A 27,600-nucleotide genomic window follows, 5' to 3' on the forward strand; every position below is an offset into this window, starting at 1 on the left:
CAGGCTCCTGATCTTAGCTGGGGTTTGGTTCTCGGAAAGAGACTCTCTTTTGGAGCAGATGTCTGCTGCCTTGAAAATATTCCTGGGGAAGCATCCATTTCCAGCAGCCTTGATGACACAAGTGGGACAGTCCGCAGTGTCACAAAGGATGGAAGACTCAATGATTGCGGTACTTTGCATCCAGTACCTGGGTGATTTCAGGTGCCAGTACAAACAAACAGAGTTACAGATAGAAGTAATGAGAATGAAAGTACTTTTAGCAGATCTGGATATTACAGAAGATGACAGGATTGGTGCAGTAATAGGTGAGTGAACCCCAGGAATGCCCAGGGAACAGTTAACAAGGGCCTATTGTGACTCAATATCAGAACTGCCCAAAGCTGAACATTAGGGTTCTTGAAGTGATGTATGACACAGAATTTGAAGGCTGAAGGTGATAGTGATGAGTCTGAAGGAATTGTACTGGTCACAAGAAGCTTTAGTCCGATGATGAGAGTATTAGTTGCAGATTAGGTTAACCGTGTGGTGTTAGATAGTGGTTGCGCATCAACAGTGTATGTGGAGCAGATTGGCTAAAATGTTATCTCGAATCGCTCCATGGTGAGGATTAGTGTAAGGTCAGGGAGAATGAAAATTCTACTTGTTTTAGGTTCGGGGATGACAACACATTGAGGTCACTAAAAAGCATGGTGATTTTGTGAAAAATAGCTGGAGTAAAACACTTTATTAGTACTGATGTAATCTCTAATGCAATACCCTTGTCGCTAAGTAAGTCTTCCATGAGAAAAACACAAATGGAACTGGACATGGAGCATGATAAAGCAATTGTTTTTGGAAAGACGAGGTAAACTGCAGGTACCCTATCAGGGCATTATTGTATCTCTTTAAAGCTGCACAGACAATTTAATAGCCCTTCTTGTGGATCTTAACGCATGAGGCAAAAAGACAAATATTTTTATTTTACACTTTATAGACATAGAAACCAGACGTAATACTGTTGGAACATTACATGCCAAGGACAAAAGAGTAATTGTACATAAAGTCAGAGAAACGGATAAGAATTGCACTTGAGGTATTGGCTAAGTTTCTGATTGATAATGCAGGGGAATTTGCTAATGATGAGTTTAGAGACATGAACATTATGATTATGAATACCACAGCTGAAAGTCCTTTTAGATATGGACTCTGAAAGGAATCACGTGGTGATAGATCCTAGCAGATCAACCAAACTACAAATTGACAATTGCACTGGTATGGGCAGTTCATGCAAAGAGTTCACCTCATATGGTTGGAGGGTATAGTCCCTACAAATTGGTCTAGGAGAGGAATTGCAAATTATCTCCTGTGCTGGGCAATAAATAGTCCCTGACCTTAGAGGGGACTTCTATTTGTTCTGCATATTTGAATGCTTTACATGCAATGAGAAAGGCTTTCACAGGGCTGAGATCTTGGAAAAAATCCAAAGAACTCAAAGGCATCATGTAAAACTGTCCGAGATACACCATATTACCCAGAACTAAAGTCCATTAGAATAGAGGGTGCCCTGAGGAAAGGTCTGGTAAGGTAATAGGTTGTGATTGTAATAGAGTAGTTATCCAACATTGTAATCAAACGATTAAGGTTCATTCCTCACAGTTAATTGGGATTTATTACAAAGTCTCAGAATCTGAACAGTTGATAGGTGATGAGGCACCCTGTTTTGCAAGAACAGTCCTGAGAAACAGAATACAATAGCTCAGGGCTGAATGGTGGTAGGCGGAGTCATCATGACATATGACATTTTAAAATTTATTCACGGGATGTGCGCGTGGCTGGCTAGGCCAGCGTTTATTGCCCATCCCTAATTGCCCTTGAGGAGGTGGTGGTGAGCTGCCTCATGAACCGCTGCAGTCCATGTGGTGTAGGTAGACTTTGTACCGGTTTGATACAACCGAGTGGCTTGCTAAGCCATTTCAGAAGGCAATTAAAAGTTAACCACATTGCTGTCGGTCTGGAGTCACATGTAGGCCAGGCCAGGCCAGGCAAGGGCGGCAGATTTCCTTTCCAAAAATGACAGTGAACCAGATGGGTTTTTACATAACTCGACAAAGGTTTCATGGTCATCATCAGACTTCTAATTCCAGATTTTTATTGAATTCAAATTTCACCATCTGCCATGGTTGGACAAGACTATGACATTCAAAGACCAATTGCCAAAAGTGGGTACTTGGGTGCCATATGTTCCAGAAGGGTCCAGTGAATAGAAGGATGCGACTGTTGTCATGTTGTTGCAGTACTGAAAACTTGTGCCCCAGAACTAGCGTCCCCAGCCCAGCTGTTCCATTATAGCTACAATACTGGCATCTACCCAACAATGTGGAAAATTGCCCAGGTATGTCCTGTCCACAAAAAGCAGGACAAACCCAAGCTTTCCAATTACTGCTCCATCAGTCTACTCTCCATTTTCAGTAAAGTGATGGAAGGTGTCATCAGGAATGTTACTACGTGACACTTAACTCAATTTGGGTTTTGCCAGGACTACTCAGCTCCTGAATGCATTACAACTTTGGTCCAAACATGAATAAAAAAGCTAAAGTCAAGGGGTGAAGTCAGAGTGACTGCCCTCGGCATCAATACAGCATTTGAATGAATGTGTCATCGAGGAGCTCTAGCAAAATTAAAGTCAATGGGCATCAAGGGAAAACACTCCTCCGGTTGGAGTCACACCTAGCACAAAGGAATAGGGGTTGTGGTTGTTGGAGGTCAATCATCTCATCCCAGGAGTTCCTCAGGGTAGTGTCCTAGGCCCAACCATCTTCAGCTGCTTCATCAATGATGTTCTCTCTATCATAAGGTCAGAAGTGAGGATGTTCAAGGATGATTGCATAATGTTCAGTACCATTCACGACTCCTCAGATACTGAAGTAGACCGTGTCCATATACAGCAAGACCTGGAGAACATTCAGGCTTGGGCTGATAAGTGGCAAGTAGCATTTGTGCCACATAAATGCCTGGCAATGACCACCTCCAACAAGAGAGAATCTAAGCATCTCATGATGACATGCAATGGCATTACCATTGCTGAATCCCCCACCATAAACATCCTAGAGATTACCATTGACCAGAAAGTGAACTGGGCCAGCTACATAAAAACTGTGGCTACAAAAGCAGGTCAGAGGCTGAGAATTCTTCAGCGAGTAACTCACCTCTTGGCTTGTTCACCATCTATAAGGCACAAGTCAGGAGTGTGATAGAATACTCTCCACTTGCCTGGATGAATGCAGCTCAGCTCTAACAACGCTTGAGAAGCTCAATACCATCAGGACAATGTAGCCTGCTGGGTTGGCACCCCAACCCCCACCTCAAAACATTCACTCTCCCCACCAACACACAATGGCAGTAGTGTGTACCACATACCAAATGCACTGCAGGAAGGCTCCTTCTACAGCACCTTCCAAACTTACGACCTCTACCACCTAGAAGGACAAGAGCGGCAGATGAATGGAAATACCACCATCTGCAAGTTCCCTTCCAAGACACACACCATCCTGACTTAGAAATATATTGCCATACCTTCACTTTTGCTAGGTTAAAATCCTGGAACTCCCTAATTGCACTGTGGTGTACCGATACCTCATGGATTGCAGCAGATCAAGAAGGTAACTCACCACAATCTTCTCAAGGGCGATTAGAAATGGACAAATGCAGGCCTAGCCAGTGACACTCACATCCCATGAAAAATATATTTAAAAAGTTGTGGGTATTGCAGGAAAAGCTCCTGGCAAGTTTAATTATTGGTTAAATGTTCAAGGTGATGGCCAAGAAGTGAAGTCCATGGACTGATAGAATGGAGTAAAATGAGAAGTAAGAAAGGATAGTGTGAGTTCTAATAGTAGATCTGAGAGTGACTCTTGCATGAGAAAATGATCACACACTGAGAAAAAATCTCTGACCACACGAGAGAGAGAGAGATCTTACAGTAGTAGTCCAAAAGAAATTGAAGTGCAAGTAGAGGCTGCAGCTTGAATAGATTACACAATCAAATGAGGGCTACAGAACAGTCTCGACAGGACGAGACACATAAGTCCTAATGATCATGACGTTTTGGTGGCTGCCAATAAACTAGAGGGTAAACTAATAAGACAGGAATTAACAAAAGGAATTAGATAGTTGAAAAGAATTTTTAACTTATTCAGAAGTACCTGATAGGGGACAGCTAGCCTTGTTGCATAGATGGATTTGTACTGAAAAGATCCTTGCAGATGGGACTTATAAGGTTAAAACAAGGCTAGTTCCTTAGGGTTTTGAAGAGCGATTGGGTGATACAGATGTTGGAGTGGATTCTCCCACAGCAGAAAAAGTAATCTTGAAAAGTCTTTTTTGCACCTTTAGCCATGTATTCATGGGAGTGTAGATCAATTGACTAAAAAGCCATGTTTCTGCAGGGTGAAAATTTTCAGAGATAAGTGTTTCTGAAACTGCTTAAAGAGGCAAGCAATACAGGGAGGAAACTATACACATGGGTTTATGACCTGAATGAAGCCCTGAGAGTGTGGTATTTTTTGGTGAGATCTGTTTTGCTGAAAGTAGGCTGTTCAATTATAAAAAGCAGATCCCACAATTTTATTGATATAAGACGGGGAAACTTTCAGGCATCTTCTTGATGTATGTTGATGATTTTTTCAAGGGGTGGTTCTGTGGAGTTTGAGAAATGTGTTATTATTAAGATTAAAGTGGAGCATAAGATAATGCCACATCTAAAGAAAAAAAACAGAGTAGCTCCAAAGTTTGATTGGCCAACTGAATTGGTTATGAATTCTGACAAGACTGGATCCTAGTTTTGAAGTATTGGAACTGAGTACTGCAATGAAGCATCCTAAAGTTGAGGATGATTTAAGGGAGAATAAAACATTAAAAAAATTAAATATGGCGAAGTACTTAGGTTTCCATCCTTGGATGACCCAAAGAACATGAAATTAGTTATTCTTAGTCATATTTCTCATGCCAATTTTCCTGATACGTATTCAAGTGCCACAGGTTTCATAATATTTTTGCAGGGTGAAAATGGGAAATGTTTTCTTTTTAAACCTGGGAAGCTAAGAAAATAAAAAGGGTTGTTAAAAATACTTTACCTGCAGAAACACTGGCTCTTGTGAAAACACTCAATTTGGGATTCAACTTGTCAAATAATTTAGGGGAAATTCTATACAAGGAGTGTTCTGAAAGCAGTTTGTCCATTGAATAGTACATAGATAATTGTTCCTTCTGAGATAATGCTCAGTCAATAAAAAATGAATAAGATTAAGGATTGACCTTGCGAGCATGAAGCAAATGTTAAAATAAAAGAAAATCTCCAAGATAAAATGGGTTGATGCAATTAATCAATTATCTGATTGTGTCACAAAAAGATGTGCTTGTACCAAAAGATTATTGGGTGTCCTAGAAGACAGCTTTATAGAAATATGGAAAATCATTTTTCTTTGATTTAATTTGAAATATTGCTTGTGAATATTATTTAAGTTTTATTGAAAAGGGGGGGAATCTGTTAACTGTATAAATTAAGGTTAAATGTCTACAGGTGGTGGGGGGTAGTCATCAGATAATTACTCATGCAGCAAAAGATACACTTCCCCTTTAAGGGGCTGTCAATTTGTTAGCTAATTTGTTTTTAGTGGTATACACAAAAGAGTATAAAGAAACATTTGGGGTGAACAGTAGTTTTGTGGTAATGTTTCTGGACTTGTAGTCCTGAACTAATGATCCAGAGGCATGAGTTCAAACCTCATCACAGAAGCTTGCAGAATTTACCCGCTGATGTGCTTGCAGCCTTCTGTGACCAGTGGGCACCACAGGACCTGGAATGCATCAGCCCTGGGAATGCTATTTTAATTTGATAAGTTTCCTTTGTGGTTTTGTTTTTTGTTATGGTGCTCCTTTAAGGGGCTGTCAACTAGTTAATTTGTTTATTAGTTAATTAGTTATTTTTTTGAATATATCGATTAGAGACACTTACTGACATTCTGGTGGGTTGTAGAGTTAGGAGCTATATATTTGTAATGTTTCACTTTGCGAATAAATCTAAAAGTGAGTAAAGATTGACTTCTGGTTTCCTCCTCCAACTGACTGTAAGAAGTTTAACACGTATAACTGCCTTAGAACTTTGTTCCTCAGACTAAACAGCAATGGTCAATTGTACTTATGTATGATGTGCCTGCATGCCATTGTAACGTAACAGTGCTTGTCAGAGCAAGGACTGGAGAATAGCACTGCCCACAGTATGATGCATGGAGTCACATGGTAATAGACTGAGAGAATAGTCTTGAGAGAACACTCTGGAACCAGCCTGCATGGAGGTAACAGCAGCATGCATGACAGTAACCTGGGATATGTAAATAGTTGAAGACTAACAATAAACAGTTAATGTTTAAATATCCAAATCTCAAGATCTCATCATTGAGACATCTAAAGAACCCATATTACAGTATGGTTGGCAGCGGTGGTCACTTCTACAAGATAACACATCAGAGATAGTACCAGAATCTGATGTGATGATCTGTGGTGATATGAAAGGTGGAAGTTCAATGCATGAACCCAGAACAGCATCCCAAGGTTTGCAACACTAAAAGTAACTGAAGCCTAACTAGAGAGACATGCACCTAAGAAGAAAACCTGAGAAAAAGTTATAGAAGTTTCACTACAGACTTGGAAGTGAGGAATCCACCAGAGTGAGTGGAAGTCTATTACAGAAAATTGCAAGAACCTGAGTCTCACAGTTCACGCGATGGTGAGCAAAAATACAAAAAAAGTAGGTGTACTTACATTTTAGAATAGGTGACGGTCCCAAGGGCTCAGCATCTGGAGGGCAGCTGAAGAACTGCAAGTAAAAAATAAAAGTTTTTTAAAAAACCTGTAAAAGTCAGCTGGCAGAGTCAAATGTTTGAGCATAACCTGCATCGTTTAACAAAAAAACATTCAGAGCACAGTAAAAGAAAGGAAAAGCATGCAGAGTTTAGGAGAAAGGGAATCCTTTTCAGTTGTGTTCCTGGCTTCTTGTATAGAAGAGAACAGTGCTGCTATATTGAAGCTTTAAAATTAAAAAAAAGGCACTGAGAATAAAAAACAGGAAAAAATATTGCAGAGTCCAAAAAATAAATCCCTTTTCCATTGGGACCCAGCTTTAAAAGTTTATAAATTTTTTTTAAAAAGGCCCATGATCACTTGCGAGCATGCCAGAATTGGAAAAGCACGGGACATTCGTAGAGCGAAAAAAATAACCTGCAGAGTTTAAAAAGGAAATAATCACCCAGAAGAGAATTGCTGCAGTATTTTCTTTAAAAAAAAACTTTGAAAAACGAAGCATGATTGCCGGAGAGCCCACCAAGATTGTAAAAGCGTGGGAAAATCACAAGCAGAGAAATCTGCAGCTGCAGAGACAGTCTGAGTCACAAAAAAGCACAGATAATCTTCATGGGGTAATGAAATTTAAAGCTGTAAATACAAGAGAAAACAAGCAGCCATGGACAGCAAATTAGATGAGCCAGATTCATTTGGGCTACGGAAAAGTCTAAGCCAGACCCAAGAGTGGGATTCTTGGAGAAAACAATTTTTAGTTTACAGAAGAACTACAAGAATAAATAAGGAATCAGAAGAAGTACAAGTTGATTTTATTCATCTTTGGTTTATTTGCTAGTGAAGTACTCCACAGCCAATGTATTCACAACATTTGGTGAGATATTAAAAGGCTTTGACAGATATTTTAAGCTCCAAGTTGTGGAGAGCGCAAGATCTAGCACACTCCTAATAAAGCGCTGAGGGCAACAAGAGACTCCAGAGAGAGGGGAACTCCCAATAGAGACCCCAGAGGGAAGGCAACAAAACATCCCAGAGGGAGGGCAACAAAAGGCCCCAGAGGGAGGCAACAAAAGACCCCAGAGCAAGGGAAAAAGACCCGAGAGCAAGGGCAACAAAAGACCCCAGAGTGAGGGTGACAGAAAACCCCACAGAGAGGGAGCCAAAAGATCCAAGGGCGAGGGAGACAAGTGGCTGTGCGGGATGAGCAGATTGCTGTGAATGAAGGAAAGCTATCTGAGGTAACTCAAAAGATGTAACGCATGCAAAAAGTAAATGAAGCTGTTCTACAGGAAAATGTGTGCATCAGAGCTGAACTGAAAGATTTGAAGCACAAGATTCAAGCTGAGTATATACCTCTGAAAACGCAGTTTACCAAGCTGTTCAAGATCTGAAAAAACAAATTTCAGAGACAACACAAAGGTACCAGGTGGAGATAATGACCCTCAATTCCACAGTTGACAAATCAAAGCAGGAGTTGGGAAAACTCAACTAGAAGTACAGCCAAGCAAAACAGCAGTCAGATAAGGCACACAAAGAAGTTGCAACCCTGAAAGACTCCTTGAAGAATATGTAGCCATGGAAAAACATGAGGAGCTAAAAAGAATGTTGGATAATAGTTCCAACGCAGCATTTTCTGAAGTATCAGCAGCAACAAAATGATGCTTAAATGCCCAGAGTGAGTTGGCAAGAGATCAACACGAAAATAAACAGTTGAAAGAACAGTTGATTGTCATTCAAGATCAAATGCAAAAGGAATACATAACTATTCAGCAACATGCAGAAATGAAGACTGCCTTAAACAGCAGAATGGAAGCACAGCAGAAGAAACACAAGGAAACTCTATTGAATTACAGGAAAACTCAAAGGTGAAGCAAGTGAGCTTTGCAAAGAAAAGGAAAACCTGTTGAAAGACCTTCACATGTTTCAAGGATTCCTTAGGTCAAAGTTTATTCCTCTGGAAAATTAATGGGGAGAAGGAAAATAAATTTAACGTCACTCAACAAACTGAAGAACCAGTTGGCAGAGAAGACTCAGTGATGTTCTATAATCCAGGAGGAAGCCGAAAGCTACAAGAAACAGAGTGAAGAGCTGAAGAATCATTTGAATGGAAAAGAGGTGGTATTGAAAGGAAAAGCCGTCAAACTTTCCAAACTGTGAGCAGGTAATGAAGCCATGAATAGCACAATTACAGTACTGAAACAAGACTTCGCCGGAGACAGACCTGGCCAACAGTGAACCTAAAATGAAGGACAAGGACCAAGTTCTATTGCAGACAGAAAAAGAAAAGACAGAAATGAGATTGGAAAATATAAGTCTGACAGTGAAGCGGAAGGGACTAAAAGAAGAAAAAGCTGAGCTGATTGAGAAGATTCATAAGCTCGCAAAAGGGTTTGAAAATAAAACAGCACACAAGTGTTTGGTTGAAATTGTGAAAGAAGTGGAAATAAATGTTCCCTTTGCAAAATGTATATGTCCAGCAAAAACATGGCGTACACCACGGAGAAAGAAAATTAAATTTCACTCTAGGAATGAACAGAGTGCACATTCCCCTTGGAAGGAACAGGACAAACCCAGTGTCTGTAAAAAGCAGACGAGAGAAACGCAACTCGAAGGAGGGAAAAAAGTGAATCAAATGAAAATAGCTAAGTACCCGAAACATAGAGTACCTCAAACCTAACACCTCTATCCTTTCATGTTCTAAACCCCCCCAGACAACCTGTCTTCTAGTAATCTCTGCCCAGCTTAATTACATCACTTACACACATACACAGACACACAGCCTTATTTACAGAATAACACAATATTTCCCCAAAAAATTAAAAAGAATTACCTCCATTTCTCACACAATCACCCTCCAAAAAGAAAGCGCACAAAAAACAGAAGTATCCAGCTGTAGGCTCACATTCTGTGTAACAATTTGATAACATGCATTGCCTGAAAGTGCTCTTTTGTAAACTAGAAATAATGTTGATGGCACAATAGAACCTTAGGTCACAGGGATCACTGGCACACCTACCTGATGACATGGTAGCAGTAGAATTGGTAGATTAAGCACTGTTCTAAACAGGCAACTTCAAAGGAGAAATGCCATCACAAGAGAAAAGACAATGCATTTGACCAGCTTAGACATTGTAGTTGTATGGCACTGTCATGAAGCTATTAATGTATATATTATTGGAAAATATTTTATTTCTTTTAAAATAGAGATTTAGTCTGTGGATTAAAGCCAGCTAGTCTGGGTGCCTTGATGTGTACTAGTTTTTATATGTAAACAGAGAGGTAGGTGCATTTGCATTTTTTGAATAGAGCTTTCAAGAAGTGGGGCGAATTCTGGCACCTAGCGAGCAGATACCAAGCAATATGTTTATGTTATTAATAAAATTGGTACTTTGAAAGGGGGTTTATTGTTAAAAGGTGGAAAAGGCCAAAAATGGATCGTGTCCGCAGGGACACGATGTACAAGCCTCTAGATAAAGGGGGAAGAAACGTGCCCAACATTGCCCTCATACTGATGGCCACCTTTGTGTGTGGCTGCATCAAGCGGTGCGTAGACCCTCAGTACGCAAATACCAAGTGTCACTACGTGCTGAGGTTCTACCTGTCCCCGGTGTTGCGAAGGATGGGTCTGGCCATGCTGCCGCGGAACGCTCCAAGTAGTTGGACCGTGCCGTACCACCTATCCCTCATGGAAAAATTTATGCAGAAAAACACCTTTGACTACAAGTCCATCAGGCAGTGGTCAGCACGTAACGTCTTAGATGCCCTGAGGGAAAAGGAGGGTGGATCCTGTGGGATGGTACTCCGAGCAGACTGTCAAAATCATTTGGCAGAATGCCTCATCGCCAGAACTTTCCAACAAAGCACCAAGACGTGGCTTGGCTGGTGGTGAGAAAGGCCCTCCCCGTCAGATCCTTCCTACACGCCAGGAGTCTCACCCCCTCGGCACGTTGCCCTCGAGGTGGCTGTGGTGGGGAAGAGACTGTTGTTCACCTCCTTGTGGATTGTGCCTTTGCAAAGAAGGTCTGGAGAGAGATGCAGTGGTTGCTGTCGAGGTTCATCCCGAGCAGTTCTGTGACACAGGACTCTGTGCTCTATGGGCTGTTCCCAGGGACACACACCGAGACAAACATCAACTGCAGCTGGAGGATCATCAACTCGGTGAAAGACGCGCTTTGGTCTGTCCGAAACTTGTTGGTCTTCCAGCGCAAAGAGTTGTCCCCGACCGAGTGTTGCAGACTGGCACAATCCAAAGTCCAGGACTACGTGCTGAGGGACACACTAAATCTTGGGGCAGCCGCCGCAAAGGCGCAATGGGGAAGGGTCGCTGTCTAAGACCTTTCTGCCACAGGGCACCGAGGGACTGGGAACTGTTTAAATCCCCTCGGGCCATACAGCTCAAAATGAAAGGCTGTAAATGATTGTAATATTGTTTGTACTGATGCACCTGGTGATACATTTTGTAAAAGTTGAACCTGATTGTACACTTGTAATGGTGTTTTTGAAATGGTTTGGAATGTGGTTGAAGATATTTTATGAATAAAGTATATTTTTGCAAAAAAAAAATTATTGTTAAAAGGTGGAGTTCAAAGAGGCTGGTGATACAATAAGAATTTACAATCAATGGGCTTTGCGAGGTATAACTTCAGCAGTGTGGTGTGTGTAGGGCAGAGGCAATGTGAGATCAACAGCAGCTATAAGCCTCCAACTGTCTCCACAGGAACCAAAGTGAAAAGAAACACATTTTGAATTCGTAAGGTGAAAATGCTTTTCCTGGTGTCTGGTTAAGTCTATGGGTTGCTGTTGCTTTAATGGAGATTTGTTTGGGAATTTGTTAAAAGTAATAATAGTAGTAATTTGTAGCCATGTGCATATATATTTTAATCTATGTAAATTAATAAAACGTTTCATTTAGTTTCATGTAAAACTTCGAGAACTGGTGATCTGATTCCTGAATTTAGAGTCACATCTCAAACATAACACTTAAAATTATAGGTTATGACAGTTGTTTAAAGTTTCCCTCTGGGATTTTTAAATAACTCAGCTTTACCAAGTGCATTGGTCATAACAGGCATGCAAGAAAAGTTGTAACTTCTTTATTGGAACATAAACTTTACTGCTGGCTTGTATAGTGCAACACTTCAAGTGCATGAGCTTTGGAAATAAAATATTGTCTTCTCAACAGATAAACATGAGTCAGTGTGAAGTAAAAGGGACAGTGGCAACATGGATGTGAAGTTGGCTGTGTGACAGTAAACAGAGTAGTGGTAAATGATTGGTTTTCGCACTGGATGAAGATATACATTGGTATTCCCCAAAGGGGATTGGTATAAGGATCACTGCTTTTTCTGATCTTTATTAATGACTTAGACTTGAGTGTGCAGGGCACAATTTCAAAATTTGTGAACATAAAACTTGGAAGTATTGTGAATTGTGAAGAGGATAGTGATATACCTCAAGAAGACATAATTTGGTAGGAATGGTGGATATGTGGCAGATTAAATTTAATGCAGAAAGGCGTTAAGTGATACATTTTGGTAGGGAGAATGAAGAAAGGGATTATAAAATGAAGGATACAATTCTAAATGGAATGCAGGAGCAGAGGATCCTGGGAGTATATGTGCATAAATCGTTGAAAGTCATAGGGCAAAGCGAGAAAGCGGCTAATAAGGCATACAGGATCCTAGGTTTTATATTTAGAGACATTGAGTACAGAAGCAAGGAAGTTTAGGTGAACCTTTATAAAACATTGGTTTGACCTCAACAGGAGTATTACATCCAATTCTGGGCACCACACTTTAGGAAGGATGTGAAGGCATTGGAAAGGGTGCAGAAAAGATTTACAAGAATGGTTCTGAGATGAGAAACTTCAGTTACGAGCATAGATTCGTGAGGCTGGTGCTGTTCTCTTTAGAGAAAGTTTGATGGAGTTGTTCAAAATCATGACGGGTGGGGGCTGGACAGAGGTGATCAGGAGAAACTGTTCCCATTCCAGAATTAAAGTGACTGACTAAAGACTCAGAGGTGACATGAGAAAAAAACTTTTTTTTTTTAAACACTGAGTGGTTAGGATCCGGAATGCACTGCCTGAGAGTGTGCTGGAGGTAGATTCAATTGTGGCTTTCAAAGGAGAATTGGATAATTAACTGAAGAGAAAACATTGCAGGGCTATGGGGAAACGGCAGGGAAGTGGGACTAGCTCAGTAGCTCTTACGAGAGCCAGCATGGGCACGACAGGCCAAATAGCCTCCTTCTGTGTTGTAATCATTCTATGATTATATAAGATAAATTTGAATTTTTCAATTCTATTATTTAATAGAAAATATGAGACCACGCCACAGCAAAAGCTATTGAACCACCATTTCTAATGAAATGTTTCAATATTGAGTTATAATGGAGACAGTTTAAAGTCGGCACAAAAATATCAACGTTGTTCTAATTAATTGGACATTTTGTACTTTTAAGTCACTTAATCATTGATAAGGTATATTTACTAAGTTTTTTTTAAATCACAAAGGGTACTCACAAAACTCAAATTCTAAAGAGACTTAGGATATACAAGATAAAAAAGTACCATTGCAGCAATATGATCCAGTGATTCGTTTTAGAATAACCTGTACAATGTGAAATTATTTCATTAAAGCAGAATATCCAATTTTGAAGATTGTGCGGTTCAGAGATGAAGGTCACTACAAAAGGTGCTCATACTAAGTTTATTTCCCAATATGACTCAATCTTTGTACAGTTAAATTTTATTTTAAATAGAAAACATGAAACAGGTTTTCCCAATACAAATACAGATGAACATAAGAATCAGGACAAGAAAGGACCATTAGTGCCCACAACCACCCCTCCCCCAAAAGACGAACTTAATATCTTGATACCAATTATCTACAAGAAAACACACATCATGTGATGTCAACGAGTGATACTCAAATCATCATCAGAAGTACCATCACCAGTGATAAAGCTGCATGCTGTACAGCTCAAAATGCTCTCTATCAATACAACCCAAGTTCAGACAGGGAAATACATTTTTATACTGCTGGTTCTATGTACACAGTTTGAAAATTCCACATGTTCATTGTTATACTTTACTGAAATTAGAATCACAATGCTGAGATGAAAACTTTACACAATCTATTAACGTATAATGGTATAATCATGTGTTCCACGGTCCAAGTCCAACATTCATGAACTCACACATTTCCTGCATTCAGCAGTTGCTTTGTGAATTCAAAATGTAGACGGGATATAACTACCTTCATATCATCCTTGGAAAAAAATCTACTTTTGACAAACTGTTCCTCAAAATCATGAGAAGAAAAAAAGTTGCTCGAACATTAGAATTTATGTTTGAATCTCAATTAATCCATAAATAATGTAAATCAGGAAATATTCAATACTATATTGACATATTCACAAAAACCTAAGCAAAGCGCTGACAATCTTGAGGTAAGGTTACTTCCCATTTTATAGTAATACTTCAATATATTGATATTTATATTAAAAATCTGTATGCACTTCCTCTCTGCAAACCCTACACACAATTTTGTGTAAAGCTTTTCCATTATAAACTCCCATGTCCACGTTTATAATGAAAACTGTCGATATAAACTTGTCATTCTGCAATTGCACTGTTCTCTCTTACCAATAGTGGAGCTGAAGTGTTCCCAGTTGCTTCGTTTGCAATGCTGATAAATTGCTATGCTCCAATCAATTATACTTCTGTTCCCAAATTGCCATCAGTTTTGCTATTTAACTATAAACATCAAATCAAAGACTATAAAACAGAACAAAATGCATGACTTTAAAATGAGGACTGAATCACATAGTCATAGCTTGTGATACCCTATTCTCTAACCTTTCACCTGAAGACTAGTGCAACACCACAAGAGAGTGCCTAATAACATATTAGAAGTATTTTGCTAAGTGCACACTTCCTGTATCACACCTGCTTCTTTCAACACCTTCCTGGAACTATACCTATATATTTATGACATACTTATCTTTGATTAAGGCCTTCCATCTCCAAGATCAGTGGTGTTGTGCTCCAAGCCTGATCCCTACTTGACTTCTTCCAGTTTCCTCTAGACTAACCCCCACCACCACTGGACTATACACCACTGCTTTTAAGAGAAGGAAAAGCAGATACAGGGTTGAGGGGAGAGGAAGAGAGGCAAGGAAGCAATGAGGAGCAAGAGGTGGAGATGAATAAAATGTGGTATGGGAAGGGAAGTGAAAGGAGGATATTGAGAGGGCGATAGGAGGGAAGATGAATAGGAGGAGGAAATGCTTTAAGTTTTTGTATGATTGTGCCTTGGGACGGTTTTTTAGTGTATAGCGTTCTTTTTGGGACTTCAATGTTTTCGTGTATAGGGACTGTATGAATGGGAATTTGCATTTTCGTGTAGTCTTATGCGGCTCATCTACGACAAGCCCTCAGCTCAAAAAGGTTGGACATCCCTGGTATCTAAACCTTAGGGGGAGCTACATAATCACATTCGTAATTACAAACACAGTTAGTAACTGTGCATGGTTCATCTTAATAGCTGACACTCAAACAAAAGGTACAGCTTAGAACATTGTAGAAGGCACAAGACTCGATCCCAACTTTCATTTATTCCACTTTGGAGGCAAGCAAAGGAAATTTAAAATGCACTAACTAGGAAAGTTGTGAAATAAAGATATTCCAGAACCATATCATCGTGCATTCCTGTCAATGTAACTCTTTGCTGGTAATGCTTTTTTTTCTGCAAATTTCTGTGTTTGATGTGATGGACCTGGGCAATGAAGCTGGGAATTTTAGTTTTATACCCACTAACTTCAGGACAGATGCAGTGAAGTTCCTTCTTTGGTCAAACAATTCCCCTATGCAGAAAAGCATCTCTTACTGTATTTGTGCAAATGTTTTCCCCTCTTCAAAAGTGATTACTACCATCCCAATGAGATTACCACTTTACCTCAAAACATCCTTTCAAAGTTATTGTTCAGCTGTTCCCTGTACAGAATTGGCTCATATAGGCACCTCCTCAGGTCAAAGAGGTAAATTGCTGTTGCTGAGGGAATTTTCTACATTACACATCTGAAGTGTTTAGGGATGCTTTACTTTAAATATGCTATTCTAAGTAATGACAGTATCAAATTCAGGAAAAACCTGCAGAAACTTACTTCTTCTCATTTATATATGACATCATTTTGCTTAATCATTGTTATTTTATACACTTAGGTCCAAGTGGGATGTATGATGTGCAATGAAGTGTGACAATGATGGTTCGACACAGATGTGTGACAGAATCACATTAACTGCAAATCCTATATACATAATTTAAGTCCTGATAATTAATAAAATTGCAGGTGTCACACTTGAGAAAGAAAATTACTTTTGAAAACAGCAGTATACACAGAGATCAATTACAGGTTGAGGTTGATGAAGAAAGTTTGCAGGTTAGAGCTTGTAATTGCACCTACCAATATGCAAACACCACCCAAAACTAGTGATTAAACTCTATTTGTCCTCAGCATTGCACAGTAATAGGCTGTGATTTCAAGGAACAGGGCAGATTCACCTTAGCAGAAAAATAAAACATTCAGTCACATTATACAACACCCAGTCTTTATAAACAGTACAATATCCAACCCGACGTAAGCAACATAATGAGAGATCCACTTATATGCATGACTGAAAATTTTACTCAAAGTAATACAGTTCATTGTTGGGTCATATGTTTCTTGTATGATACTCAGAATTCATCACTTCTACCACCAGTGACATCCCTATAACCACCCTTGTATTACACAGCTCAAAACTCAGGCTTGAAATGATAAACGATTGTACAACTGGGTGCTTTTTCAAAGTTCACATGAACATTTTACAAAAATTTCTGATGCTTGCCAAAATGTTTTACTGACTCCTAGCAACATTTACTCTGCCATTCAGTAATTAAAACCTGTTCCTGTTAACCCTGCAGTTTAAGAAAACCACAAATTAAGTATGATCAATTTTTCAGTCAAGTTGTTAGTTACATCATTTTATGCTTATTAACATTGAAGGCACATTTTCAGTTAGAAACAATATTTCTTTGAGATTTTACAAAACTAGAAGAACATATTAAATAACAACAGAAACATCTCCTTTGCGGTTTTCATACTTCATATCCTGGAATGTCTCTAGCATAGAAGAGGCATTTAATCATTATCCGAGCCTACAGGTGGCATGAAAATCAATGCATCGTTAAACGTATGTCCATAAGGTCGTAGCCTGTAAACGCCATACATCATGACATACATATGATTAGGTGAAAGTCCATGAAAAGTAATAGCCACATCAGAGCAGCATCCTTCCACAACTTCATTTGGATTATTAGACATTGCCTCTACGACAAGGGCATTTATATTTTTTGAGTTGAACAGTTCTTTTCCTTCATTATCTTCTGCATTGTCAGCAAAAACTCCTGTGTACTTCAGACACACTGCAAGTTCCTTTTCTTCAGACATCTTCCACAGCAAACTCCCCTTTTCTGGACATTTCACAGGATCATCAAGAACCTTGTAGAGCCTTTCTAATGCTTCTATACTTAGGACCACACCTGAAGATGATTCTACATATTCCAAATCACCAGACTTGACTGTATGACCAACATAGAAAGGCTGTTCTGGATCTTTATTCAACAAAAAGAACTTAAGATTTTCAATAATTGCAAACGTAGTTGACTTTACTAAGAAAAACCAGTTATAATCATCTTTGTAGTTTTCATATGCATGTTTGAAGGCTTTTCTGGTCTGGACCCATTTATCTTCTGTTGCAAGGCTGACTGATTCGAAGATTTTAATGGTTTCCGGGCTGTAAAACACAGCTTTATCACAATGTTTGCTCCACGTTTCTACTACGGAGGCCCAGTAGCCAATTTCTTTGGGTGTAACCATGATCAAACACAGAACACGGATCGTGAGACTAAGCTCCATACGCTTCGCCTCTGGAAGCTTCAACAGTTCTTCCTTGTTGGGAGCTTTGAGATGGTGGTGTTCGTGGCTTCGCAGTCCCGATTCTCCGCGCATCTTGTTATCAAAAAGGGTGAACACCAAATAAAACATTCCACCCAACATCACACCCTTCATGAAAGAATTGCCTTCTGTAATCATCTTTGCCTTTAATGAAGGAAAAAGAATAAAGTCACTTGGAGCGGAATGTTTATCAGCATCAATTTATTTTTTTTAAGTTGCACGTAATTTTGAAAGCCACCTGGTTTAAATGGTGACAGCGAGTCGGTGAAGGAGTGAAAGCAGCTTCAGGCACCCGGAGTGGACATGGCCCAGGGAAGGTGAGGCGACTCCGGCAGCGCTGGGTCCATCACCAGGGCAACAAATTAGCCCTGGAGCCCAGTCCAGTACAACCACCACTTCCCTCCCACCGGCTGATGCTGGCACCTCCCTTCCTCAGCCCCGAACAAACTCCCCCTCCCCCTTTCACAACCTCACCTCTGGCTCATGGACCACCACTCGAAAAACCAGCCGCAAATACACATCAGCCTTCGACGTGTCTACTTCCGGGCCAAGCCGGATTTCCTGCTTCCGCCAATATCAAAGATGGCTGCCATCACTGGGTTAGGTCAGCCATATTGTGTACTGGCAGAATCAAAGTGCAAGTCAGCGAGATAGAACAGACTTGGATTATTCATAAAGTTAGGAACTAACTGTTATGTGAAAATATATCTCGGGGTGCTACATTAACTGTTGCACTGCAGTCAGTGACAATATTTCAGTTTATCAGTCTTCAAGTCCCATGGAGAATAGCAAAAAATACTTGCACCCATGAAGCTCCTAAAGTGTGATTATTTCTAGCTTGTGGACAAGGTGACAAACCATCACAGATTTTCTGGGGCTGTCCCAGAATTCAGCTTTCCATCTTGCGTTCTAGGTCTGAAACCCTGGATTTCTTCAGTTGTGTCTGAATCTTTTCTGTCTGTGCATGCACACTGTTCTGCTTTGCATATGCAGACTTGAGCCCCCACGGCCAAGAGGGAGTAGAGGGAGCGCTGGCCAGCGCTAGCCTCTGAAAGTCGCTTGGCTTTGGCAGGTGAGTGGTTTGGGTTGGGGGCCAGAAGGTTAGGGTGGGGTTATATCTCAGCCAGCGGTGCCAGTCTCAGGACCAATTTGTTACTGGGGGTGGCTCCGAAGTTGGGTCAGGCCAAACCCTCACACCCCACCACACTGTACAGCCAGCACTGCCTTCACCACCACCCCCCACGGTCCTGTAAGCCACCCAGCTGCCGCTCCTCCAGTTCCAGCAATACAACGCCCCCCCACCCCCAACTGTCCTGGCAGAACACCCACACCCAGTTCCCACGGTATGCCATGACGAATTGTCCCTTTTTTGTCCCCCAGAGTCGGTCAGCCTGCTTATGAGAACCAGAAGGCATAACATAGTGGCAGCAGGGTGTCTGTGAATAAAAAACCCAAACATTTTAAACAAATGCAATGCTGCATTAGATTGAATAATGAATCTGAACTAGTGCCAGAGAGAGAGAGAGAGAGAGATAAACTGAGTGGATCATGCAAAAACGAAATGGCAGCTGCAGCATTAAACACTAGCTCTAGCCCATAATGAATTGGGAGGCTGATGGTGTTGTAGGGGTATTTGAGTTTCAGTTTAAACAAAAGTGGGCTGACATTCAATAGCTTTCTAAAAAGCACTAGCAAAGAGGAAAGAGTCAGCTACATCCTTTTGTGGGCAGGGGTGGAATGATTAAATTCGTTTAATAGCTGGGGGCTGAGTGAAAACAACAGCAGAAATCCAGACATTATTTTTGAAAAATTAAGCATACATCTCCAGCCAAAGTCAAATCATCGGATCTACTGATATCAATTTCAAGGCCTGAGGCAGGAATCGGGTGTCTATTGACAATTTCATAACAAGATTGGAAAATGCAGCCAGCAAATGTAAATTTAAGAGCACAGATGAAAGGCTGCTAGATTAGCTCATTTGGAGCTCTGCACAATCTGAAGTACAAAAAGATTTGGTTTGGAAAGGACAAGCTCAGAATATCACAGGCTATAGACACTGCCTGAGCACATGAAGCCACAAGACGCTGACTACCTAAATGGCTAGCTTTCAGTTAAGTCGAGAGAAAAGTCAGCAGGGTTGATGCAGTGAAACAGCAACAGAAGAATGCACACCAGACAGAGAGAAAGATGTGCTAGAGCTGTGGAAAACCACATGAATTTATAGACTCAAGGAAATATTCGGCATTTGGACCAAACTGCAGAGCTTGTAGAAAGCCAAATCACTGGGAACATATGTACAGAACAAAGAACTCGTTTATCATCATTTATCAGAGACAGAGCAACAGGCGAATAAGAAGTAAAAGACACCAAAACATCCATACCCTAAAAGATGACGATAATTTTGAAGACACAACAGGCATAGGAACTAGACAACTGCATGAAATAGCTGCATGCGACAGTTCCCAGAGAAAAGAAATTCACACAACATTCAGAACAGGAAGAGGGTGAGAAATAATTCCACAACCATGAATTTGAAGCTGAAGCTTGTTACCAGAGCACAGGTTAACATCACCCCATTCAGACTATACCAGATGATCTTTCCTGAAAAGTTAAAAGAAAATGTTTACCCAAGGAAAGGTGCTCTGAAACCGAGCAATGTCATGCTAATGAAATGTGGGGGAACCGATATTCGACAGCAAGAAACAACCCAAATCAAAGGAAACTACAAAGGAAAAGATATTAACTGTATGTTTTATGTCACTGAACCAGCTGGTCCTGCTATCCTGGGGTTGAACAGTTGCGAAGAGCTGCAACTTATGTCAGCAAACCATGAGATAAAAGATCTAGGTATAAAGATCCATCACCTAGTGAACGTAACACCATCAAAGCTGAGTCAAATTAGAGATAAGACCAGCAAAGGTGAAGAGTTACAGATGCTCTCTTAGCAAGTGATCCAAGGATAGCATGATAGATGTTTCTCAGCACCTTCTCTGGCTGTGCAACATGGACTACCTACAGCTATCAATGAAGGAAGCTCAACAACTTTCACCTTTGCTGTTTGTAGCATATTCTGAGTATCTCATGGAATGACAAAGTCATGAATACAGCAGTTGTCTCAAAAGAAAACCTGCCATGTATGTTGGCAGTCATTAAGCAGAGGCTGGCTTGGGTGCGTTCACAGGAAGGAAGATGGACACATGCCCAAGGATTTTATGTACAGCGAAATTGCCAGAGCCAGAAGACGGGTAGGATGCCCAAAGCTCAGCTTCATGGATGCTTGCAAACATGACATGAAGGCCTTAAACATGGATTTACACACCTGGGAGACATTAGCCAATGACAGAGGAAAATAACAACATCACCTGTGGGCCAGCGTGTGCTATCATGATGATCAGTGGCAACAGCTTGGCAGCAGGCGCCAACACAAAACACCTGATAGCCATCTCATATGTGGCACTTGTTCATGGATTGGTCTCTTCAGCCGTCAGCAAAAATACATCATAATGAAGTCACCCCATCCCCTATGGATTTGCTGCATGTCCATTTTCTTATGTTGATGGAAGGATGATGATGACAATTTGTTGCCTTGTGCAAGTTTGCTGCCGTGTTTCTTACATAAGTACTTAATTGGCTGAGGTCATGAAAGGTACTACAAACATGCAGGATTTTCTTTTTTTTTTACTGTCTCTTACAGTGTTTAAGTTCCCCTGGCTCTAAGAGTGAGTGTATTTTAATCCAAACTGCAAATTAACTGCTAGTTTAAACTGCCACTGCCCATCACCCAAACCATTCCTGCTCTTAGTCTTCCTCGGAGAGCAATGGATCTTTTTTCAAGTTTGGATTCCAAATTCCTGGAGATCTCAGTAAATCAGGATGACATTTCTGCACTGGACTACACCATTAGACTTAGCTGGTGTGTTTCTGATCTGCTGCTCTTTTGCATAAATTTTGAAGTTTCTCTCTCCATAGATGCTGTCAGACCTGCAAAGTTTTTCCAGCATTTTCTGTTTTTATTTAAATTAACTTTGATCATCTTCCGCCACCTCTGCTGTTCCCTGCTGAGTCTGTGAACATTCTACAGGTTTTTCAGATACAGTTGCAGTTTGGTTCCCAGCCAGGGATTCAGGCTCCTGGGCTGAAGTATCTTTCTCCACTACTTCTGGGTCTTATGGTGACCTCAAACTTTGCCACTCTTTTAAGTATGCCCCGCAACCGATTCAGCACCTCTTGGATCTTCATTGCAGGGAAATACCTCCATCAATGCTCTATCCTTTAAAAAGTTTCTGGACTTTACTTGCCTACCAGAATTGTTGGAACTTGGATAACAGTTCGTCAATGCTCCATGACAACTCGACCCAGCCTGTGTCAACTTTATTTCTCTACAGGACCTCTGCCTTTAGCTCTGGACTCCCTCCTGTTGTTTCCTCTCTATTTTATATTTACAATCAGGATATATGAATCCTAATCTTGCTACATAACCAGGCCTATCAGTACAGATCAGTATAATAGTGAAAAATGATCAAGATATTGAATCAATTTGGGTGGAGATAAGAAATAACCAAGAAAAGTAGTAGTAGTTTATAGTTTATGGTGGGAATAGTTTATAGGCCCTCTAACAGTAGCTACACTGTAGGACAGTGCATAAATCAGGAAATAATGGGGCTTGTAAGAAAGGTACTGCAATAATCGTGGATGATTTTAATCTTGGAATTAATTAATCTTTTAATTTTAAAGGCTTCGGAGAGCCGAGAAGGTGCATGTCTCTCTGCCAGTGGAAGACGCAGTGTCACTAAATCACAACCGCGCAAGCACCAGCTCAGATATGGGCACTATGTGTACTTTAAGGCTTGGCTAGAGGAGAACTCTTCATATGGTGAATCACTGGCCACAAGTGTGCAGGAACTAGGGCAGGTGTACAGTATGTGACAGATGCCAGATTGCTGGAGGGCTCAATCACATATTGGTTCTGCTGCACTGGACTCTGATGTAGACTTTGAAGACTCAGTCTATTGATGAAGAAGGTGGCTGTTGGGCATATACACGAATTGCTAGCTGCACTGAATTGCTAGCAAGTTTGCACACAATTTTGAAGTGCATGAAGTCCAGTTCCAGCTTATGTCATGACTTCATATGCAGCATTGAGACAGTTCGTTCCAACGTGCACCAAACAATCAGTTTCATCAGCACAACTCTCCAAAGCCTTTCTGCAGCCTACAAAGCACAAGTCAGGAGTGTGATGGAATAATGTCCACTTACCTGGATGAGTGCAACACTTGATGCTCAACACCATTCATGGCAAAGCAAATCACTTGATCGGCACCCCATTCGCCACCTTAAACATTCACTCCCTTCACCACCTGTGCAATATGGCTGCTATACTTGCCATCTGCAATATGTACTGCAGCATCTCACCAAGGCTTCTTTAACAGCATCTTCTAAACCCACAACCTCTAATCCTAGAAGGTTAAGGACTGCAAGTGCATTGGAACACCATCCTAACTTGGAAATATATTGTTCCTTCATTGTGACTGGGTTCAAAACATGAATTCCCTCCCTTACAGCTCTGTGAGAGGACCATCCCTACATGGCCTGCAGCAGTTCAAGAAACAGTTCAGCATCATCTTCTCCAGGGCAATTAGGGAGGGGCACTAAATGCTGGCTTGTCAGTGACACCCACATCCTGTGAATTAATAAAACAGTGCAAAAATCTTTGGAAATTCCATTGTTGTCATAAACATATACTACAGATATACTATATAGTATATACATATACTACAGATATACTACTTCAGCATTCAGCTGAAGTGTGATCATTGACTGGATGTGCTCTGTCATTTGCTACAAACCTGGTTTAGAACAAGTTGGAGTATTGGTAGTCAATGCTGACCAGTAAGCACAAGGGTGATGGGACTTAATGAAAATTAGGATATGGATAGCTGAGTTTTGGATGAGCTCAAGACTATGGAGGATGGAAAATAGGAGATGAGCCAGGACAGTATTGAATTAGTTAAGTCTAGAGGTAACAATGGCACGGATAAGAGTTCTAGCAACAGATGAGCAGAAGGAGGGCTGATTCGAGTGCTGTTACAAAGGTGGATATCTGTGGTTTTGATGATGGGAGAGAATACGTAGTCAGAAGCTCACCTCTGTGTCAAGCAGGGTGTCAAGGTTGCGAATGGTCTGATTTAACCTCAGATAGTGGCCATGATGAAGTTGGTGGCTAGGGAATGATGTTTGTGATAAAGACCAAAGGAGATTTGTGCTAATCCAGTACTAAATATTGGACAAGCAGCATGACCAATCAGAGACAGGGGATGGGGTGGTGAGGTGTGTACAATTGGAACTTGATGTTTTCTCAGCTGATGTCATCAAGGGCACCATGTAGATCAGGAATAGGAGGAACAAAAGGATAAATCCATAGGCACTCCAAAGGTAAAAGGAATGTATGGAAGAACCAGAGGGTGATCTACTTGCTACAACTGGACAGCTGGGAATGGAACTAGATGAGGGCAGTCTCACCTAGCTGATGATGGAGAAGTGTTCAAGCTGCATGGTGCAGCCAACTGTATGAAATGCTACAGACAGGTTAAGAAGGATGAGGAAGGATAGTTTATCATAGCCTGTGTGACCCAGCAGTTGGTAAAGCTGAGTTATTTAAAAATCTCAGAGGGAAACTTTAAACAACTGTCATAACCTATATTTTTTTATGTTTGAGATGCAGCTCTAAATTCAGGAATCACACCACCGGTTCTTGAGAGGTTTTATATTAAACTAAATGAAATATTTTATTAAGTTACAACACATTAAACACATACACATGGCTACAAATTACTACTATCATAACTTTTAACAAATTCTGAGACTAATCTCCACTAAGGCAACAGCAACCCATAGATTTTTAAGCAGACGCCAAACAAAGCATTTTCACCATACAAATTCAAAATGAGGTTCCTTTCACTTTGGTTCCTTGCAGACACAGTGGAAGGCTTACAGGTGTTGATGTTACATGCCTCTGCCCTGCACATACAAGCCTGCTGTCTGTTATGCCCAACACACTTCATTGAATGTAAATTCTCATTGTATCACCAGCCCCTTTGAACTCCACCTTGTCTAACAATAAAATCCCTTTCATAGTACCAATTTTATTAGTTACATAAACATATTGCTTGCTCTCTGCTAGCTAGGTGCCAGATTTCACTCACCTTCTTGATTGCTCTATTCAACAAAATGCAAATGTACCTCTACTTCTCTTAAACTCAAAATTCATATACATCAAAGCACCCAGACTAACTGGCTTTAATCCAATTAAGACACGCCCACAGACTTACCCTCTATTTTAAAAAAAATAATTTCCAGTGACATTATATACATTAATAGCTTCATGACATAGCCACAGTCACATAGGATGCCATTTGTGCCTTCCATAAATGCAGTGTACTAGAGCACTTACAATTATCTCCTTCACAGTCATAAAGTGCTTTCATATCATGTTTATTATGTAGCAAAGGTTTTTTGCACCACTGCCTTCTCTTGCAAGCTCCTTCACTTAAATGCTTACCATGGATTTGTGCTTAGAGAATCCTCTCTTCTAAATTGACTGAGTACCGCATCTACAGGTTGTGACACTCGCTGAAGAAAAGGCACAAGGTGTCATGTGCACAAGACACAAGAGGGGTGCACAACCTTATTTTCAGGTTTACAGCATTTACACCAGCAACTGTCATTGACTTTTGGAGCATTCTTCTATCTCCAAAATGTTACCTGTTTATCTCCCTACCTGTCTTCCATCACTGCTGAAACACTAATTGATGCCTTCATTACCTTAGCCTTGCTATTTTTGCACTGCTTTCATTCAGGCTTTTTAACTGCACTCTGCAAAATGTCAACTATACTCGTATGCTGTGTCTGATGTTTCCTTCTGTATATTACTATTCATTACCCTCCATTCTTACCATGCTGCTTCTTCTTACCATTATCTACTTTCTGTCCCGGAGCCAAGGCTACTCTCGTAACACTGCGCTTCAGCACTCCTGCAGCTTTGTACAAGGACAGAGTGCAGGAGTGAGATGGTGCTCTGGAACTGCTCTGGCAACAGTGGGCTCGCTATGCCAGATTGTTGTCAGCTGTCTGAGCTTCCACAGCAGATGTAAGCACTGTCCTCCTAATGGACTTGACTACTCTATCCATGTTGGAATGGACAGTCTCAATGCCGAGCATGAAGCCTTGACATGAGTTGAAGCTGGAATTGTACAAGCTCTGATCCAGGCAGTGAGTTCCAGATTCCCATCACCCTCTGGGTGAAAAAATTCTTCCTCACATCCCCTCTAAACCTCCTATCCCTTACCTTAAATCTATGCCCCCTGGTTATTGATCCCTCCACCAAGGGGAAAAGTTTCTTCCTGTCTACCCTATCTATGCCCCTCATAATTTTATGCACCTCAATCATGTCCCCCCTCAATCTCCTCTGCTCAAGGGAAAATAACCCGTCTATCCAATCTCTCCTCATAACTAAAACTCTCCAGCCCAGGCAACATCCTGGTAAATCTCCTCTGCACTCTCTCTAATGCAATCACATCCTTCCTAAAATGCGGATTCCAGAACTGCACGCAATACTCATGCACCCTGGAGTCCAGCCTGCCACTCCTGGATGCAGATCAGAGGATCGGAGGCAGCCCCAAGTGCCAAGGCGGGCTTGATTAAAAGGCCTCAATTCTCTGAGACTTCATCCCAGTTGTATTGTTGAATATTAAGCCCCCTAGCCCTCACCCACCCACTCCCCATCAATGACAATCTATGCCCCTCCACCCACCCCAATGGCCCCTTATTCCCTCCATGCCAACCCAAGGCCCCTCATATCTTCCATGCCAAACTATGCCCATCCACCCACCCTCATGTCCCCTTATAGCCCCTGTCAACTTAATGACAACTCATGCCAACCCATGACCCCTCCACCCACCGCCCTTTGCCTTTACACCCTATATGCCAACTCACTCAGTATCCACCAAGGGCTGACCTCAGGATCCATGCTAAGCTGAAATATAATAAAGTTCTATGGGAAAAATGTTCTCCCCATTGGGGTGGGGGGGGAGAGGGAGAGAGAGAGAGAGAGAGAGAGAGCGCAGGAACGGGCTGATCCTGGGGGTTACCATTGGCCAGAAACTGAACTGGATTAGCCATATAAACACTGTGGCTACAAGAGCAGGTCAGAGGCTAGGAGTCCTGCAGTGAGTAATTCACCTTCTGACTCCCCAAAGCCTGTCCACCATCTACAAGTCACTTGTTAGGAGTGTGATGGAATACTCTCTATTTGCCTGGATGAGTGCAGCTCCAACAATGCTCAAACTCTTTCGAGTTATCAACAGTCACAGATTGCAACTCTTTTGAGTACAATCACAGTTCTTGGTTTTTCCAGGAGTGGGACATGAACCCACAACCCTCTGATTCAAAGGTGAGGGTGCTATGAACTGAGCCACAGCTGACACCTCCCCAACAATGCTCAAGAAGCATGACACCTTCCAGGACAAATCAACCTGCTTGATTGGCACCTCAACAAATATTTACACCCTCCATTACCAACCCACAACGACTACCATCTCAAAGGACAAGTGAAGCAGACACAAGGGAACACCACCGCCTGGAAGTTCTTTTCCAAGCCGCTCACCATCCTGACTTGGAAATATATTATCGTTCACTTTCGCTGGGTTAAAATCCTGGAATGACCTCCCTCACAGCGCTGTGGGTGTAACTACACCACATGGACTGCAGCAG

General features: G+C 41.1%; 1 protein-coding gene across 9 annotated transcripts in view; it reads right to left on the reverse strand.

Annotated features, from left to right (window-relative positions):
• Window positions 1-27,600, reverse strand: part of c1galt1c1 (C1GALT1-specific chaperone 1) — a 34,305-nt gene that overhangs the window by 5,732 nt on the left and 973 nt on the right. For 3 of the 9 annotated variants that reach the window (XR_013577356.1, XR_013577352.1, XR_013577353.1), the window contains exon 3: window positions 6,799-6,853. Coding sequence is in view for 4 of the 9 variants with exons in the window: in XM_078547403.1 (XP_078403529.1) it covers window positions 17,017-17,976 (960 nt within the window). In the remaining 5 variants the exon portion in view is untranslated. Of the gene's footprint in view, window positions 1-3,963; window positions 4,419-6,794; window positions 6,854-13,564; window positions 17,977-18,070; window positions 18,377-27,600 lie in introns of those variants that run through there. The other 6 variants (XM_078547403.1, XM_078547402.1, XR_013577355.1 and 3 more) reach the window with 5 other exon arrangements.

This window comes from Cetorhinus maximus, chromosome 8 (assembly GCF_964194155.1).
Source record: "Cetorhinus maximus chromosome 8, sCetMax3.hap1.1, whole genome shotgun sequence".
NCBI lineage: Eukaryota > Metazoa > Chordata > Chondrichthyes > Lamniformes > Cetorhinidae > Cetorhinus > Cetorhinus maximus.